The sequence below is a fragment of the Cucumis melo genome, chromosome 6 (assembly GCF_025177605.1).
Source record: "Cucumis melo cultivar AY chromosome 6, USDA_Cmelo_AY_1.0, whole genome shotgun sequence".
NCBI classification, from domain to species: Eukaryota; Viridiplantae; Streptophyta; class Magnoliopsida; order Cucurbitales; family Cucurbitaceae; genus Cucumis; species Cucumis melo.
In genome coordinates, this window is record NC_066862.1 from 34326550 (window position 1) to 34341558 (window position 15009).

The window sequence follows — 15009 nt, forward strand, 5'->3', positions numbered from 1 at the left end:
CTCATGTTATTTTATTAATATACTTCTCTACTCCAAACAAATACAAAGGCAAGAAAAATACTTAAATGTGTTTTAGGTTGCATTAACCTTTTCTTGTTCAAAAAGTTAAAAAGAATTATTTATTTTAAAATGACAAGAAAAAGGATGACCTTTTGTTGTTCACTCTTCCACCCTTCATCATTGATTTGTTCGATGACAGTGCTGTCGTTTCATCTCTTTAAACGAACAGTATGTTCATAATTAATGCAAATGCATGCATTGTATTTGTAGCATAATAGCCTCTTTCACTTGAAGATGCCAAGTCTTAATTATTGTATATATTTATATTGATTTTGAAAATAATAGATTGTCGAAAAACCAACTAAAATCTCTACTTATAATCTCCAATAAGAGATCGATTTAGGTTTTGAAAATGATGGACTATCTAACTTTGAAAGATGATAAAGTGCTTTACAGTCATCCTTCATTTTCTAAAGCTTAATTAAGTAGTTTTTAGGATTAGTCTATGATTTAACGGAATAATGATGAGTAAAACTCACATCGATAGTACTGTTTGTTTGGGTCCATAAGGTTTTAATTGTTTTTTTTATGATTAATTAATCACAGAAACAAGTTGAAGAGAGTTATTAAATAATATACTTGAACTCCTACTTCAACACTAGATTTAAACACTAGATCCACTATTGATATATACCTATAAACTTGATAATGATTCATTTTATTGACATACCGATAAACTTTAATAATATATTGTTGATATACTTGATAATACTACAATAAACAACATAAAATTTGAGAAAAAAGTGAAAATCATGTAGTAAGCATATCAACCAACTAATAGATATAATATAAGTACACGACAATATTGATATATAAAACTGATACAAAGTAAAACGAAACAAAACTGACGTAAAATAATAAAACCAAATAATTTAAAATTAGATTAAACTAAAAATACACATCGAAGAAAGTAGAGAAAAATCACAAGCGAAGTTAAATTACTCCGATCAACCACCATTATATTTCATATTGCAATTAATGTACTATTGATATCCTAAAATCAAGACAGGAAGAACAACTCGTTTCTTCCGTATAAGAAAGGATGATTATGGTCTTAAAAAGGAGATAAGAAATACATACATTACGAAGAAACAAGTCATTTTTTCGTAAAAGAAAGAATGATTAGCTTTCAATTGAAAGAATAAATAAGAGACAATTAGGGCTTTAAAAATAGGGGAAAAAATAAGTTATTGAAGGTAGTTTGGAAATAAGGACAATTTTAAGAGGAAGAGTGTTTTAAAAAGTGAGAATTTTGCCATATTTACAAAATTCTAAAACAATTTGCTATATCATATTTTTAAAAGACTATCAACTATAGTTTGCCTTTTGAAAAATTAAGCATATAAACTTTACTTTTTAGCTATATATAAATTAAGTCAAATTTTGAAAGCTTAATTAATTCAAACATTATAACTAAGAATTCAAATATTTGTATTACAAATTTGAAAACCACAAATTAAGGAAATAAAGAAGTAAAAATTTCAAAAACAAAGAATTAAAAATAAAATAGTATGAGATATAAGCAATAAATTGCGCCCTATATCTAGGGATAGTTGCAATTATAGCAATTATATTCAAAATAATTAAGTATATAGAAACATTTTTAAAAATTACAAATATAACAAAATCTATCCATGATAGGAGTCTATCACTGATAGATCATATAGTAAATGTTAGTTTATCACTGATACACTTTACACTTTAAGAGTCTATCAACTGTAAAAGTTTATCACTGATAGACTTTGCTATATTTATAATTTTTCTAAAAATATTGCTACATACTTAATAATTATTCTAAAAATTGTTATCTATTATAATTATCCCTATATCTAATAGGCAAATTGTGGTGCATAACAATTTAAATTTAAGAATTTTACAAGTTTGTCACACATTTTTTTATTTTGCACTAAATATAACGAAGGAAAAAAAATGGGAAGAGATTCAAATCCGAGTGATATAAATCTAATTTTTTATCCTTATTTTGACAAACATGTAAGAAGCTCAGTCCAGTAACAATTAACATGTAAATGCTTGCTTCTCAACCTATAGCGTCTCAACTTTAAGACTCCATGTAAGTAGTTAAATTATTCTTCATTTATTTAAACATGTAGCAAACCATTCATTTCCTAGTATGTAAACTATTTTTCATTTGTTTAATATATGTATAGCTCATTTCAAGAAACATAAAATATTTCACATTTCAAAAGTATGTTTCAAATTTAACCTTCCCTTTTTTAACATGCAAATCTAGATCTGCCGCTCGTTTTTTATTCAAGAACAAGACTAAATCATTGAAATAAGATGGAAAAGGACAAATCTAAATGTTGTATTTTGACTCTAGGGTATATGTATCACAACTTGGTTTTTTCGTTATTTTGGTTATAGTTTTACAATTTTAAAACTTGTTTGAGACGTTGAGTTAAGCTGTAAAGTTTGAAGTCAATATGTTTGAGTTATAAAGTCTATATTTGAGATGCAAAGTTGTAAAATGGAGTTTATGATCAATAAGTCTGCAAAATAGAGAAAGACTAAAAGATAAAATTTTTCAATAAAAATCAAACTTCAATAGTGTTTATTGTTGAAGTTGAATTATTAAACTGATTTATAACTACGTTGGCAGGTCAAACATCCCAAAAAGTAATAGAAGAACATGTTTGGATTACCTTTCCTAGTATTTGAATAAGTTTTTCTAATTAAGTGCAAAAAGAAAAAAAGTAAACTCCTTTGAAAGTAAATATCTAAATAGGGGTCTAAATGAAGATGTTTAAATTAAAAATAGCGAAAAGTTTGGATATGAATGTAAATTTAAAAGTAGATAATAAATTTATAACATAGAAAAAAGTGATATATGTAGGTTGAAAATATTAGATACAAGAAACAGACACCCAAATAGCCTCTTCCTAACTATATACTAGTTGAATTAATAATTTAATTTCCTCTCATAATAGTTAGGTAGAATTAATATAATAATGGATAGATAATTAATATTGAGAGACTAATTAATGAGGCAAGATGATATTGTGCAAGAAAAACCTTGAAAGGCCAACTTTGTTGCCTGTTTTCTCAACATCTTTTTCAATCTGTTGTCTGTACTCTTTGTAGCTGAATTGTTTGTAAATGCTTGGTTTCAACCAACTCTCAATCATCACATCATCAGATGGGCAATAGAAATATGCAAATGAATATCTTTCGACTCCCACTGAAGCCACCACTCTGTGTTTAAGGCTTCTGAATATATCATTGCTCACTACCTGCATCCATCCCATCACTACAAATTATTATACATTTAATTACTCTCTCGTCACAAAGGTTAGTGATATATATTTTGTTTATATTATGCTCTCTTTAGTTTACGTGCCCTTTTGATCTTTTCCTATATATATTATCCTTCGGAAGAATTAATCTTTTAAGATTACAACTTAGGCTTTATCCTTTAGGATAGTAGCTGTTTAGAGTCATCATGTAATCCAAAACCTATATTTGGATTCAATGGTTTTAACATAACATGTAATAACAAATTCATTCCATTTCGACAGTCCTTAAACATAACCTCATTCTATTTTCGTTTTGTCCTTGATTCTTCTACCATTCCAACGCTTTTCATGTTTTCAATAATCCAAATTATATTTGACAGTCCCAAACAACCTTTTTTCTTTTTTTTTAAATCTCTCTCGATGTATATACATATAAAGTTTTCATCTTTTCTAAGAAAACATCCCAATATACTTTTAAACGATTTTGTTAATTAATATTAGTCTGTTGACTCTTATAACTAATTTTGTTTTTCAAAGGACTCTTTTTTGTTGGCTTACTTGAGTTGAGTTTCTAGTGGATAAAAATACTTTTCCTCTTTTATTTTATTACATAGAAAGTGAAATAGATTTTGATATCCTACATTAACAAAATCTTTCCAAACCAGTACAATTTCAAGTGGCTAAAATATTGGTCAGAATAAACTATCTAAAAGTCTACATGTTCAAGTTTTGATCAAAATTAATTTTGTTCAAAGTTTATAAAAAACAAAACAAATTTTGTAACTTTCCTGATTTTATATATATATTGGATTTTGAAATTTTGCTTAAAAAAGTAAATGGTTGAATAAAACAAAGATAGTTTATAAGAATTGAAATTTGAATAGATATATATGAAATCACTGTCCAATCTGTCCAAAGTTTCTTTTCCTACTTTAAACAATAATATTTTTGTTTCTTATTAAAATAATTGTAGTAGTATTTAAAGGAAAGCAAACTTATTTATAAAATGTGATCCTGTTGATACTTTAAAAAACTTTTATTTTTCTCACCAATAGATTGTTTCTTTTATTTCCACATTTTTTAAAATATATTTTGAGGGTTTTAGCCAAAATTTTAGAAATTTACTTTTTGTTGTCAAACGTTTAAACTCTAGTTAAATGTTAAAAAAAAAAAAAAAAAAATCTATCTTCACATACCCCAATTGGTTAATAATGTAAAAAGGGTGAAAATAATCATTCACCTTGATTGATGTTTTATTATCTACTTATTTTTTAGGAAGAAAAAAGTATATTAAGAAATGTACAGCTCAATCTGATAATGATTTTTATTTATAGTTTTGAAAATTATATACATTACTTTCGACACCTATAAATTAATTTCTACACTTTACCAAATTTTTAAGAAACAAAGTTAGATACTACAGAATACGAGACCAATAGCTACATCTAGGTATTTCAAATAGGTAATTTACACATTCATTTAGTACCCCATCACAACCCTAATTCTTAAAATTAAAAGACAAAGAAAAACAGTTTTCTTAAAACTAGTTTTTGTTTTTAAAAGTTGACTTAGAATTGAAATATTTCTTTAAAACATGTGAAAACTAGCTATAACAGAAACAACAAAAGAGAAAAGAAGCATAAATTTGAAAATCAGAAAACTAAAAACAAAGTTGTTATCTACCTAAGCTGAACAAAGCTAAAGATACACTTAGTTATTAGTAACCTATTATAGATTTCTTAATACTACTCTCAACTGCATATTTAAACATCATTGAAAAAACCCCAAAATCTGAAAAGAAAAAAAAGTGTTGTCCATCATCAGCAAATAGGAGCATTACCTAAATGTGATGGGTTCAATCATGATATCTGTCTATAATTTAATATATTCTACAAGTTTTCTTTACACATTGTAGGATCTCAAGTGGGTTATAAAGGTTATTTCTAGACAAACGGAAAAATAAAAAGAAAAACAAAGGAAAGAGAAGAAAAAGAAAGTGTTTGGGGGGAGGTACCTGAAATAAGTCACCAATGTTGAGAAGCAAAGCTTGAGGGTTAGGTTTAACAGGGAACCATTTAGCGGATTTCATGAGTTGCAAACCACTGATGTGAGGTTGGTAAAGAATTGTGAGATAATCAGTGTCAGTGTGAGGAATGAGACCATAGACTTGTGAAGCAATTGGACATGGTGGGTATCTGTTCATTCTAAAGCTGCTTTTCCCTTTCTCACACCTTTCTTTGAAGTAATTTGATTTTATCCCCAAACTTTGCCCTAATATTTCCGATATCTTCTCTGCTAAACTCCCTAACTTCTTCACCACTCCTTCCATTGTTGTTCTGTCTCAAACACACACAGAACCCAATATATAACCTTTTTCTTTTGATTAATTATAAATATATAACACATCTAACACATAAATTAAAAGTACATTTAATTTTAGATCAGGTGTTTGATAACTATTTGTTTGTTTTTTCCAATCTAAACAACTTTGGGATCAGATTCATTGTCAAAAGAGAACTATTTTTTTAACAAAGATTCCAGAGGTTAGAGATTTCGTCAGTAGATGTACAAGGACATTTCTATTAAGTTGACACATCTATAACATCCTCATCATATCTAGACCTGATAGAAAGATTGTGCATTGCAATATAAGAGAATAATATAAACACTAGAGGAATACAAAAAATCAACACAAAATGATGAGAGAAAAGCCTTCTAATTTATAAAAATGAAACATCTAGATCAATCATGAATAGTTTACCGTTGTTCAAGTAGTTATAATGGTTAGTGGTTGGGGTTTATATACTATTTTATTCTAGGTTATAATAGTTCGTGTTTGAGGATGTAAATTGTTTATGTTTGTTTAAGAAATGGTAAACACTATAACAAAAATAATAGAGTAGATGAGTGGAATATTGTAGCAAATAGTAAATATTGTTACAGAATATTCTTGAAATAGTATTTACTGTACTTAATTGTAGGTTATAAGCAAATAGTTGTACATATATACCACATTATAGTTGGTGCCTAAACATGGAGCGAGCTATACTTCATCATTCCACCATTGTCTAGTTGGTGCCTTGAACAACCCTTTACTTTCTTTAATAAAATGTAGTACATTCAAAACCCAATATACACACGCCCTCCTTGAAAGATTGAAGACATAATTTATAATAAGGTGGTTAGGACGACATTAAAACATAAACAACTAAAGGGTGTTTGGAGTGTCTTTTGTTTAGAGTGCAAACACGGAAATAAACCCGGAGTATATTATAATTAGTTATCCAAAAGTAGAGTGTCTTATAATAGTTGATGCATCAAGTTTAGGTGGAGACTTCAAACTATCTTTTCTTTTTTTAATCTCTGTAGTCTTCAGTTAACATATATAAAAACAGTAAAATATATATATAGAAAAGATTACTTTGTTTAAGTATATAATTAAGCGTTAATTAAAAGAAAAATGTGTTTCACATAAAAGAAAAAAAAAAAAAGAAAAACAACCAACCAAAGAGAAAGCAGTATTTGTAATGAACATGGACAAAAAAGAATTGAGCAATATAATATTGGTTTGTGTTAAAATTGATAAAGTAATGGGGGGAATAGACACATGGGGAAAATGGGAAGTTTTGAGCTGTCATGTTTTTAGCAAACAAAGTATATCTAAGAAGCAATAAATGACAAGAAAAGTGTAGTAAATAAAGCCAAAAATCAATTTGTTGCATAAAAACCAAGCAAGAAAGAAAAAGGAAAAAGTAGAAGAAGATAAGATAATGGAAGAAAAGGGGGGGTGTGCCCCCACGAGATTAACAAACTTGTTCATGTGATGGTCATGTGATGGTCATGTGATGGGGTGATGTCCAACTATGACCACTGCCCATTTAGCCATATGCACTCTCTGTTTCCCTTTCAGTCATTGTGGGGTACCCCTACCCTAAACCCTTCTTTTTTTCCCTCATTTATATATGTGTATATATATGTGTGTGTGTGTGTATGTAGGTGTATGTTTCCTTTGATCTCATCCATCTATTAAGGATGTACCCATGTGCATACTTAAGTGCGTTGCAATATGTATTTAGTTTTTTTAGGTTAAATAACTACTACAATGAAGTTGGTTGTTCAATTTTATTTCATGTTACTTCAAAATGTGAAGTGGTTAATGATAGGTTAGTCCTCCCACTGTGAAGTTGAGTTTTCATAAAACTACTTGAATTAAAATTAGACAAATGTAAGAATAAAATGATATTTTTCTTTTTTTAAAAAGAAGAGTTTCAATGAACTTTAATGTGATAATGGGGTGTATGATTTACAAAGATATATAATTTAATTTTGAAAGTATTTTTTTAAAACAATTTAAGAGAGAATTAAAAGAAGTACGTGTAAAATGTCATTTAGTAAGAAATGTTTTCGACTCGATGTTTCTTTATTTATTATTATTATTATTTTTTTTGTCTTTTGTAGTCTAGAGTTCTCCAAGTAATAAGTATGGTAGATTTGATTGATTGGTATTTGGATTTGACTAGATAAAAAGAGATGTATTTTAAAGAATTATATATTTTTTAATAAACTCTTTTGATAAAAATAAATTATTTAAAATATACATTTAAAGCATGTCAAAAATTATATTAAGTGGTTGTTTACTAGCTTCAAATTTTTTTTGAAATGATTTATTTCAAAAGTAAATATTTGAAAACAAGTACGAGCGTTTGAGACGAAAACTATTCTAAAACTATAATAATCATCTTCCACCTCTTTATATAGTAAATACTATTTAGTTGTCCTCAATTTTAAAACTATCTCAAAATTCTCATTTGCAACAATATTTACAGTTTTACATTCATAATTTTCTATATTTTTTGCTAGAGTGTTATTATTTATTTTCTAACTAAAGTAGTTTATATCTTAAACACATACTAAAATAATATACATTGTAAACACAAACTATAATAACCAACATCTTTCCTTTAATGCTCCCTTAATATATTTCATTCTAAAGTATTACTTATACCTTATCTTCTCGATGACCTACTTGAATGTAATTTTAAAATTGATTTAAATCAATTTTGGTATTCAAAATCACTCCTAAACTGCTGAAATGATGATATTAAAATTTATATTTACTTTAGTTTTGAAGGAGTAAAACAAATTCTGTCGAATATCCCAACTCCACTTCATGAATAAGCATACAACCTTTTGTAAAACACAAAGTGAATGAACCTAACATTTCTTACAAGAACTCAAGGAAATTCAATTAAAAACAAAATTTTATTTTAGCCAATTAAAAACATTAAAAAAAATTGGAGATTTGTTTGACTCTTAAGCAAAAAGAAAAAAAAAAGTGAGTTTTGAAATTTTAGAGATATTTAGAAAAGAAAGTGTAAAAAAGTTTCTAAGTACTTCACGATGTACGGGGTTTTGTAATGCTCCTAAGTCCTACTCCTACCTAAAGGCTAAAAGTATTACTTTTTGAAAGTCATTTCAAATTTACAAGATTAAGAGAAAAAAGAAAGCAAAGAACAAAGTACATAAAATTTAAACTTTTCTACCTACCACTAGCTTTGCAATCCTAGACCACTTTTCAAACATGTGACCCAATCCCAAGGGGTTCTAATACCTTTCTCCATTCTATAGTTATATTATTATTTTTGTTAAGTGTTAAGTGAGCTGTATAGAAGTACTTTTCTTTTCTTTTTTTTCTTGGTACGTACTTACACTGAGTAAATGAAAGACATTGAATTCAAAACAAGTGAAAAGGTAAAAAAAAAAAAAAAAAAAAAGAAGATCCAATTGAGAACTTCTAATCAAAGGACAGAAAAAAGGGTATTATTTACAAATATATAATAGAATATAAAAATCTATATACACTATTATTTATGTCTATTTACCTATAAATAACCACATAGATATGAGTTTTTGTGATAGTAAATTATTTTTATATCTATAAATATTTTTATACGTATATATTTACTGTATTGCTATATTTACGTATTATTTTTATTTATTATTTGAAGAAGTAAAAATACCCTTGTTTGTGTTCATTCATACAGTAGAAAGTTATGCAGATTTTGTTGGTTTTCAAGCAAACAGGAGCAAAGAGACAGGAAAGAGAGTAGTAACTTCTTGTAACCCTACTTTTGATTTAACCTATTTTAAACATTTAAGAAACATTTAATTGAAAGTTTAAAATTTCAAGCTCTGATAGTACGTACCAATTTACCATTTTTATTCTTCTAGATCTAGACTTTTTCTAACTATGATATAATCTACTATAGCTTTGAATTTCTCTACTTATGTCTTTTTTATACTTAAAATTAAACTATCATCTTTTAAAGGTTTAAAAAATTATCTAAGAAAATTGAGCTGGTATTAATTTGTTTAAATACATATTTCTAAACTTGAAAACATTCTGATTTCATAGAATTGATTAAGGAGTAGAATTTTGTTTAGGGTAGCTCTAAAACCCTGTACTATGGTTATCAATCAATCACACAATAACTGTACTAAAGCTTTTGACTTTTGGATTTGAGATATATCAAACCAATCCTTGTTTTTAAGAACATTCAAGAATTCTTGAGAGAACAGCAAAGATTTATAAATAGTGTGTGTTGATCAACAATACAAAACAAATGCACACAGTAAACACATTTTACTAGTACAGCTTCATATAAAACTTCACCTTTTCAACCAAAACAGATTTCAGAATACTCCAAAGTCACTCAACCTTTTCTTTCGTAACTATGTTTTTATTTCTCGAAAATTAAAAATATAAACACTACTTTTACTTATAATATTTTTATTTTTTATTTACTTCATGAAAAAAGTTTAAAAAGTCAATGAAATTTAAAAAAAAAAAATTTCTAAACATTTGTTTTGTTTTCAGAATTTGGCTAAGAATTCAGTTATTGTAATAAAAAAGATAAACATGGTATGAAATAGGAAGGAAATAGGTTTAATTTTCAAAATCCAAAACAAAAAATTGTTACTAAACCGCGAGTCTTAATAGTTAAGTTTCTGAACTTTAATTTGCAAGTCTCGACTCTTAACGGGTGTTGGCCTCAAACATCAAAGTGGGTGGAGTTAGGCTATTATTATTTGCTTTATGTTTAGGGTTTCAATTATAATAATCGATAGTTTAAAACTATTATGATAATCTAAAATTAACAACAATATTACTATTTTAAATTCTATTTTGATGTCACATGAAATATTTCCTTTTTTTTTCTGGTATTTATTATTTTCTATCTAGTCTACACACCTAAACAAATTATAATACAGTATAATAATCAGGTGAACGCAAACAAATGTATAACAGTTTAGTTCCAAAACTCTCTTAAAATTTAAACTAATTAGTTTTAAATTTATAACAAGTTAATCGCCCTGGAAAAAAATTTCATCATTTAGCTGTCATTTATTTAACATCTAATATTTAAAAGTTTCAGAAATATTTGTTCCTAATCTCTTTATGGAACTTGGTATTTTTCATGAGCTACATTGTTGTAGTATTGTATCAATTTAGTATCAAGCTATAGATAAAAGTCTAGAAGCTAAATTGTTATTTTGATGAAAGTTTTTAGACCTAGGTCAAAAAATATACACACATATATTTGAACAAGATATTAAAAGAAAGATATCAGTAGATGCATCGAAGTACCTCAACTAGATTAATTAACGTCTTCTTAGCATCTGCATCATCTTCCAAGACCAATACAAATGTACATTCAAAATAAACAGAGTATATTGAGGAAGAGAGAGTTAGAGGCAAGCTCCAACTAAAAAAGCAATAAAAACTAAATGGACTCCTTTCAGTTTAGAGCAATGGTTACTATACACATAATACCCAAATTAAAACACTCAAAATATCCCAATGGTCATCAAGCTTTTCCCTAGAATGTTCTTAATAAACATAGAAAACATATATTATAGATTTTCTTCATTATTGGTTCTATGTACCCACACACTTTCTAGCTATTCTGCATATAATGGACTAATATCTATATATTTATATATTATAAAATCTTGCACTTATATTATCAATTAAGGAGAAATTTTATAGTTCTAAATTAATAAAGTTGAGTAACCATAGCTTATGTTTAGGATATATATAGGTTATTTTAATTTGGGTCATAATCCAACTTCTATTTCTCCCTCTCTTAATTAATAACTATAGTTTTGATATAAGTTAACTATATAATGGAAAGAGTGCAGTTAATTTTTCTTTAATTAATACATCATGCCGCATATCGATCATAGAAGCCTATCAAAATATCATCTCTCTTCTTTGTGACTTGTTTTCCCAATGGTTTGATGAATTGTGATTGTAGCACAAGATCACTTGATGAATTTAATGTTTCTATCATCTTATTATTACACACTTAAATTTAAGAAGAAAAGAAGAAGAAACCCTAAAGATGATGAAACGAAGAAGAAAAAGAAGGAGAAATAATAATGATAATAATAATCCAAAAGAGATCAGAATTAATAAAGACAAAGTGAAGAAGGGTAAGGTAAGGTAGAGAGCATACCTGAGAGTAATGTGATGGTTCAAGGTTGAAACTTCCAAAACAGGAATATGAAAAGCTTCGGACCAAGAGATTTGAGAGGAAGAAATAGCGACAGGGTTACCCCAGCGGTAGTGAGTTGAAGGCAAATTAAGAAAATTACCACTCAAACTTTTGTTAACAAAAGGTTGATTAAACACTTTCTTTTGCTCATTTATCATTGCATTCAATACTTTCTCAGCAACCCCATGGTTTATTACTTGAAAAAAACCCCAATTCATTGCTGCTTCCACTATTTCTTTCTTGCATTCCTCTCTCTCTAAATTCCCCTTCTTTAGTTGCCCTAAATCAATCACTGGTAACTCTATTTCTTCTTCACATTCCTCTATTGCTTCTTCATCAGCTTCTATAATTCTTCTGCCATTTAATTCCTCTTTCTTCAATTCATTATACCTTTCTTCCAATGGTGGTTCAATCTCCATATTTCAGATGCAAACTCCAATTAACTGATATCATCAAAATAATGTTTAGATCACAATTAGGTTTTAGCATTTACAAAATGAAATGGAACAACTATATATATATAATATATATATATATATATATATAATATATATATATATATATATATTCTAAAAGGTTTATGTACTTGAAGAGATATTGACAAGCCAACACAGATTTTACTTTTTTTTTTTAAAAAAAGAGCTTATAGCTTTTTCAAGTTCTAGAAAAGACAGTGTTAAATGCTTTCCAAACCATACAATAAAATATCTTCCGATCATTTATCTTGGCATGATATGTATGCATACATCATGGAAACATCTCACTTTTTCTCTGTTCATTACCCTCGGCTTTTTAGACAGAGTTTGTGATGTAATGTAATCTAAAACTCATATATTTGGATTAGCATTTTGGGTTCGATATGTAATACTAAATTAAACTCATTAGGTTCTTGCAATTTTCAACCTTTCACAATCTTATTCATGTCTCATTTTCGATTTCTCGCTCCAACATCTCTCAGATTTTTTAATAATTCTAATTGCATTTCAGTTTTCCAAACAATTGTTAAGTGAGTGGAGTGAGTTATTATAGTTTATTACAAATTTAGTTCTCCAATTATAGTAGCTGGTAATTTCAAATACTATATAATCTATAACTCATTGCAATATCTCTCTATTTTAAGTTCATCTTTGTAACAATGTGTATTATTTGGTACAATGTTTGTCATTTCTTATTTGTCCTCTCTTTCCTTCTTTGTTACAATGTGTGCTCACTATTTTTTACTCGTGCTAAAATAGTTTGTACCTTAAACACATATACTATTATATCTCAGACGAAAATATTTTGCATTACGAACACAAACTATTTAACTATTGACAATCGTTATAATAACCAACTCGATTTCTCAAATACTTCTTAAATTTTTTATTTATTTGCAATTTCATTTCCATTTGTACTTTATATGTTGAATATTTATTTTTAGGTACAATGAGCTGGTGGTCTAAGAGAAAAATAAATGAGTAAAAAAAAGATAAATTTCCTCTTTAGGATGAAGCTGCAAAAGAAAAGCTTACCAATAAAAGACATGAAATTTCTTTTTCAATACCACAAATGTTAATATGAATTCCAAACCTCGAACTTCAAACGTATATGTGATCAATTAAAGTGTTTTGAAGTGAAACAAAAAGAAGTATTTGGAAATCAAAATTAGCTCAATAAACTAAAAGCATATATGTTATTTTGATGATCAACCTCTTTTCATACCTTTGAATGTACCAAAAAACCATAGTTTTTTGATAACCGTCACAAAGCTCTTAAAATGCAAGCAAGCCTTCTGTTCATGACCAACATTTTGAAGTAAGATTAAGAGAAATGTTTTGAATGTTAATGAGAAGGGAGAAGAGTGTGAGTTAAGCCTTGAACTTTGGAACCATTATATATTATGTATGCAATTGTATAGAAACTTGTGCAGTAAGGTGAAAGAATCGAAATCTTGAGATTTTCTGATTGGGAAATTCTATGGCTGAGTGAAGAACACGCGTTTGAGTGTGTTATCAGAGAAAAATTTGTGAAAGAGAGAAGAGAAGGGTTTAATTTGTTATAATATGATATGATAATTAAGGTTTGAATCAAAGTTAAAAGTACTTTCTAAATTGTGTAGACAAATCATGAACATATATGTGCTTGTCACAAAAGACCTAAATTGGCTGTATTCCAACTGGGCTTTAAATTAAATTTCCCTTTTTCTTTTACTTTGCATTTTATTTTATTTTATTTTATTTCAATTTTGTCAAGACAAAATGTACGGTTCTAACCAGAAATTCATTGCAATATGGAAAGAAATTAAATAATGTAATGTATATGCCTTTATAAAAAATAAACATATCTCTGATTATTGCAATGTCTCAAACTTTAATTTTGTGGCAAATGCCTGTTGAAAATTCACATCAATTCTCCGGAGTCACTAGAACTATGTATATTCTATTATATAATAATGATATATTAATAGTAAAAGAAATAATAATTGATGTTATGAGATGACAAGTGCCTGGATTTTTCAGACGAAGTATTTTGTGTAGGGTTAATATAATATACACATAGTATACTACACACACATTTGGTACGTAGAGTTAATTGATATTGCTATTAAATCGTAGGGTGAACCTCTATCATTTTCATTCTCACCTAAAGGTACTTCCGATGGTGTTCCTTCAACGATAGGAGTTTTGACGAAAACTCTTGGCTACTATTATACGACATTGGGAGATTGGGCTTTCTCTCGATGACGTGTATCTTCCGACTGTTGTTTTCGTGTCGGGAGATTTTTTTTTTTTTTTTATTTTTTTGTAGTGACATACTACTAGTATAAATTAAACTAATATTACTAGTAAGAATTAGTTGTTTATTTAAAACCCATTTTTCCTAAATTGAATCTTGTTGTGAAGAAGCTTGATCAATCAAAGTGTAATAATCAAAGTCTTCTCCTGCATTTTGACAACAAATTGTAGTTTTGCCAAATCTTTAAATAAAAAGAGTTCGTCGTACTGTACCTATTATAGAAGAGCACATATCAAGAAAAACATTTATGCGCACTACAAGAAACTGACAATTTTTCGATGGACGAAGTCATTGGGAAATGTACCCAAACGCATGCATCAGAAAAAGTATCCAAATGAATATTGAATTGTCAGGCATATGGT

The 15009-nt window shown here is 27.7% G+C and overlaps 1 protein-coding gene across 1 annotated transcript; it reads right to left on the bottom strand.

The window, feature by feature from the left end:
• Positions 1–2857: 2857 nt before the first annotated feature.
• Positions 2858–13726, bottom strand: LOC103501620 (gibberellin 2-beta-dioxygenase 8-like). Its single transcript, XM_008465231.3, has 4 exons — positions 13574–13726; positions 11834–12315; positions 5329–5650; positions 2858–3311 (listed from the first exon to the last, which is right to left on the bottom strand). The coding sequence occupies exons 2-4, from the start codon at positions 12289–12291 to the stop codon at positions 3060–3062; spliced, it is 1032 nt and encodes a 343-aa protein (XP_008463453.3). The 5' UTR covers positions 12292–12315; positions 13574–13726; the 3' UTR covers positions 2858–3059.
• Between the last annotated feature and the right edge of the window lie 1283 nt (positions 13727–15009).